Source organism: Magnolia sinica, chromosome 1 (genome assembly GCF_029962835.1).
Source record: "Magnolia sinica isolate HGM2019 chromosome 1, MsV1, whole genome shotgun sequence".
NCBI lineage: Eukaryota > Viridiplantae > Streptophyta > Magnoliopsida > Magnoliales > Magnoliaceae > Magnolia > Magnolia sinica.
Genome location: NC_080573.1, coordinates 15,982,307 through 15,988,306, shown reverse-complemented (window position 1 = coordinate 15,988,306; position 6,000 = coordinate 15,982,307). Strand labels below are relative to the sequence as shown.

General features: G+C 46.1%; 1 protein-coding gene across 1 annotated transcript; it reads right to left on the bottom strand.

The window, feature by feature from the left end:
• Positions 1-714: 714 nt before the first annotated feature.
• LOC131232996 (uncharacterized) lies at positions 715-1,893 on the bottom strand. The gene has a single exon (XM_058229896.1). It carries the CDS (start codon positions 1,792-1,794, stop codon positions 1,096-1,098), a length of 699 nt encoding a protein of 232 aa, XP_058085879.1. The 5' UTR covers positions 1,795-1,893; the 3' UTR covers positions 715-1,095.
• Between the last annotated feature and the right edge of the window lie 4,107 nt (positions 1,894-6,000).

The following is a 6,000-nucleotide window of genomic DNA, read 5'->3' as shown; positions in this document are numbered from 1 at the left end:
ACACTTTTTCCTGTGGTGTGGTCCACTTGAATTATGGATATGCTTCAATTTTGGGCTCAAGTCTTAAAATTATCTGTTAAAATGGATGGACGTAGTGGATAAGATACATATATCACGGTGGACCCCACAGTATTTACTCGGTACAATTCGGTACGGCCATGTAGAGGCCTGCAAAAGGCTTTCGCAAGAACTTTCTCCAACGGAAAGTTATGTGGGGCCCACCGTGATGTTTATAGTAAATCCACCACGTCCATCAGTTTTGCAAGATCATGTTAGGATATAGGCCTAGAAATGAAGGAAATCCAAATCTCATGTGCGCCTCATAACAGAGGATGGAAATTTCACCGTTGAAACACGCGTGGGGCCACAGAAGATTTGAATCAGGATAATTTTTATAATTTCAGTTCATCCTAGTATTAATTACTTTATGAATGGTATTGATGGTATATAAACAACACAGTGGACCCCAAGAAGGTTTCAACGGTAGGAATTTACCCACACACGTTTACCTGATGTACGGATCACTTGAGTTTTGGATTTAGATCATTTTTGGGCCCATCATCTAAAATGATCTTGTAAAACTGATGAACGTGGTGGATTTTCCATAAACATCACGGTGGGTCCCACCTAACTTCCCGTCGCAGGATGTTGGAATCCACGTCCACGTGAATGAGACTCATGACAAAAAACGTACATCTGAGGAGATTGATTAATGCTAAGGTGTAATAGAATAATTAGCTTTCTCTTCTCTCGTTAGTGGCAGACAACGTACGATTCCAACCGTCCATCTTAACCTAATAAAATCTAAATAACGACAGAAACAGCTTTTCTTTATCATAATAAAACAAAACCAATCTACGTAGATAAGGGGATGATGAAACATCCAGTGTCGTATACGTCGCTACAAATTCGGTAATCCAGACCGTTCATCAAGTGGGCCTCACTGTAGATGAGCTATCAGTCCAGAAACGTACCGATCGAACTTACCAGAACTATCGTCAGCCTAAGTCAATTAACTGGACTGCTAGGATCATTCAATCGGTGCAATTGAGTGTGGTGGGACACACTAGATGAACGGCCTGTGGCAATCACCGCTCACATGGATGTCTGAGACCAGGTACCGTACGCCATCTTCTGCGATTCTACTTGCATCGACGGTTCAAGGGCGTGGCATTCCCTGCATGCCGACATGAACGACTGGAAAATTCCACGTCCGGCCGACGAATTCCCTGACGCCTGGTTCTTGGTCATTTGACGCTTTCTACGATCTTTTTGCTCCATGGCATTAACCTTCTTCCGGCGAGAAACCTCAGCCGTTGATTTCCGTCCAGACGGTACTCCAGTCACTAACTGCCCCTTTGAATGCTTCGCGGCAGCAGCATCGAATGATCGGAACCGTACATGCTTTATCACTGGGCCAGATGTGGGGCTCGCCACCACTCTCTCGCTATCAGACCCATTGCTATTGCTGTTCTGCCGTGAATTCATACTCGTGCTGCTGCTTCTGCTGGTGGTGCTGCTGCCTTTCGACGACGATGACGTCAGCGATTCTTTGCTGATCGATTTCCGGCTGGAATCCGATAGGACGGGGAACGCATGCGGAAGAAGCTGGCCATTGGCGAATAGGAAGTCGGCCGGCGAGTCTGTGTTCGCTGCGGTCCCTTGATCGAGGGCCTGTTCGTCCGTTGGTTTGTCTTGGACGGCCAACGCTGCGAAGGAGAAAGTGTCCTCGTCGTCGCGATCAACGGTCTTGATTACGGGCCGGACGATATTCTCGTGCTGGCTTTTGTCCATGATGCTGATGAGGTTTGACGGAGGAGACTGCAGCTTATTATTTATATATGGGAGGAGATTAATTAGAGTAATTGGAATTTAGTGATAGATGATAAGTACGAAGATTAAGGACGATCACGGCCGTCCATTTATGTCCTTTTCTAGTAGCAGCTGTACGTTTCTGGAGCATATGATGTGTACACTATTCTTGGATTTTAAGCTTGTACAGGTCATGTTTCAGTGATCCTGACCGTCAAGACCAATTTTCCGAGTGGTAGATCCTAGCCGCTAATCATGGGCCTTGAAGGGTTGAACGTGTGGTGTGTCCAAGCCCGGTTTAGATGATAAATCAAGGCCCAGCCCATTCTCACGATGGGCCGAACTAACAGGCCCTGCTCGAGCCCAGCTAGATCTGGACTGTTCCTTACATGACCCTCATCATGCATGATATGTGACAAAAATACCCTTAAAACCCGTTTGGCCGGATGGATTGGAAGGGATTGAATGGTATTAGGGTGGATGGCATGGATTTCAAGGTAATGATGGTGTTGTCAGTGGATTGTCTTAAGATCCATGGGATTGCTATATCGAGTCTGTTTGACACGCCCGGCCAATCCCAGGATTAAACCTTTCCATCCCTTCCAATCCCTCGAACCAAACACGTCCCAGGCAAATTTAAACGGATTAGGGTGGATTGGATGGGATATAAAGGTAATGATGGTGTTGTCTGTGGATTGTCTTAAGATCGGCCGGGCGCTGGATGTGGGATTAGGTGGGATTAGGAGGGATGGGATCGGCAATATCCCGGGATCGGCATGACGAGCCAAACAGATCTGGTGAACTTTGTCCCGGGATACGAGCAATCCCATGGATCTTCAGACAATCCACTGACATCACCATCATTACCTTAACAGTGATCCTATCCCTTGGTTGAATGGATTGGACGGTGAAATCCCAGGATCAGCGGGGCGTGCCAAACAGACCCGGTGAACTTCGGAGGGATATAAGCAATCCCATGGATCATGAGACAATCCACTGACACCGTCATCATTACCTTAAAATTGATCCCATCCCACCAAATCCCACGGGATCGGTCCGGCCAAACACGCCCTTAGATCATTACTCTTGCTCCGGTGGTAGACTATTAGGAGTTTCAACAGATCATACAGTCTGTTTGGCATGCCGGCCAATCACCGGATTTTTCTTCCAATCCGCCCGGCGAAACGGGCCCTAAACAGGCTGGGCTGGTGTGGCCCTTAGGAATGGCCTGGCCCAGTAGTCCAGAACACAAAGCTCAATGGGCTAGCCTGGCCCATCAACGGCCCCAGTTGAATATGAACTTGTTGTATTTCTCTCCACAATACATATCGCAAGGTGATGTGTAAATCTCGACCGTCCATTTGGTTTCCCTTACTGTGGATGCAAAATGGTTCAACGTATCCAAAAACCCAGATGATCTAGCCATCTGGTCAGTGACCTCTAGATTGAACGGTAGTAAACAAAGATGGTTAACGGTCCAAATTCATCTAAGAAAGTGAAGAAAAACTGATGATCGGGATTTTACCTATAACATGTGATCTTTGAAACATGAACCATCCAGGGTGGGACCCACTAAATGGATGATCACTATAAGCACACCACATGTTCTATGAAGAAATAGCTCTACTGTATCGTGGAGTGGGAAGATATCTGGAGGATTGTCCATCCATGGTAGGATCCAACAGAACAACGGTCTGGATCATTGGATCATGGCCCCACCTGCGCAAAATGAAAAACCCGAGTATACGGTTCATGTACACGGATCAGATCAGATGGTCTTCTGCTTTGACAACTCAGCACAAAATCGGCAGGCAGTGGGACGTGGGGTATCATTATCTCGGTTGTGGGGATGTTCCAAGATTTCCAACAACGCACGGAGTCGTGCAACAGAGAGATGTGGGGCCCACTTCATGTCCGTGACATCTCCAGTTCATGACAGACGAGCAGGCGGAGGAAGGAATGGGAGCGGATTAGTGGCTGTTATCCTTACAGTGTGGGGCCCACCTTGATTAATTCATATCCATGCCAGCCGTCCGATATCCAGCACCACCGGAAGCGGATTGCGTTGTGTGCCACACGGCACCGACCTCTGTGGTGTGTTGACGTCACTAAGTTCTGTGGGCTCCACAATGATATATGTGTTATATCACACCGTACATCCATGTTGTGAGATCGTTTTAGGGCATGGATCCAAAAAAGAGATAGATCAAAACCTCAAGTGGACCACACCACAAAAATCTGTAGGTACTGAATGCTTACCATTAAAAACTTCTTGGCGCCACAAAAATTTTGGATCAAGCTGATATTTGTGTTTTCTCTCCATCCAGGTTCGTGTGACCATATGAACAGGTTGGATGGCAAATAAACATCATGGCCGCCGGCGTCAGTCCCCCTGCTTTGTGTGCTGTGGTCTGAGCTTTTGATCTGCCTCTTTTTAGGCACGTGCCCTAAAATGGTCTCGCAATGTGGATGAACAGTGTGGATATAACACACATCATGGTGGGCCATGCCCTAAAATGATCTCGCAAAATGGATGGACGGTGTGGATGTAACACGCATCATGGTGGGCCCACATAACTTGGTGACGTCAGCACACCACCAAGGTTGATGGTGTGTCGCGCTTTCGGGCCCACCGTGATGTATGAGTTTTATCCACGCTGTGTGTGACCTAATCAACAGGTTAGATGGTAAATAAACATTTTGGTAGGCCCTAGGAAGGTTTCAACAGTGGGTGTCATTATCCCTACTGTTTCATGTGGTGTGGTCCATTTGATCTTCAATCCGCTGCATTTTTAGACTCATCTCCTAAACTGAGTGACTAAATGGATGGATGGTGTGGATATAAAAAACATATATCACAGTGGGCCCCACAGTACCTAACACCACTTAGCTGAGTGGTGTTGGGGTCACCAACCAATCCGCTTCCGCATGCCGATCCCAAACTCAAGTGGGCCACACTACAGGGAACAGTGGGGATGGGGCCACTGACCACTGGAACCTTCCTGGGCCCCATTGATGTTTATATGCCGTCCAACCCGAGATGAGTCCTACTATGATGAAAGGAAACGCCAGTCCGATCCACAACTTAGGTCCGCTGTAAGAACCTGTGGTGTGGCCCACTTGAGTTTCGGTCAGCCTGATTTCGGTTCACATCCTAATGTGAGCTGGTGCAAATGATGGATGGATTAGATATCACACGCACATCATGGTGGACCCCACCAAACTTTTCTCGGTCACCATCAGCCCTGGAAAAAAAATACCGAACCATTTAGTTTCCTTATCGCAATGGGGCCCATGATTTTGAAGCCTGCTTCACTGAAAAACAAACGGATTGGGCATTGGCCCAGCCTATTTCGGCCTAATCCAACATAGGGCTGTTCACGAGTCAAGCTAGCTCGTAAAGCTCGCTCAACTCGGCTCGAGTCGGCTTGGATTGACTCGGCTTGAATGGCCGATTTGAGCCGAGCCAAGCTAATTATTTGAAACTTGAGTTGAGTTCAAGCCAAGCTCAACCAAGGGGCATTTCAACTTGACTCGATTCGAACTCGACTCGACTCAAAGCTCGAACTCGAGCTCAATCCGGCTCGATTAATAAATATATTAAATATTATATTATATTTTATATATATATATATATATAGATAAGTTTTAAGTTTAAACTTAAAAATTAAAAAACAAAAAACAAACCCTAGAGTCTCTACTCGACCGCACGCACCCTCTTCCCTTTCCCTTTCTTCTCTTTCTCTGCCCACTACCAGCTACACGCTCGCCCCGACCACCACCACCAGTTTTCATTTCAACTCCACAATAGTATGATTTCAATCTCTTGAGATCTAATTCTTAGGTGAGAAACCCAAGAAATTCGAGATAGGTTCTTCTCAGATTTGTTAGAGTTTCAAGGAAATCCAATGATCTGATTGGCTAGAGCTCTTTACTTGGATTTCTAATCTGTGTTCTGCTCTGTTTCTTTTCTAATATTTGAATTTCTGCTGATGAAAGAAGATCAAGAACAGATCGGTTCTTACAGGTTTCCTCATCTGATTCGAAGCTTTGTTTGGTTTTTTCATCAGATTTTGCTTTGATTCTTTTAAGATTTTTGAATTTTTCATCAATGGAGGAGGATCAAGAACAAAATCCATTACTCTCTCACCCAACAAGCTCAAGCTCAAGCTCGATTCGAGGTAAACT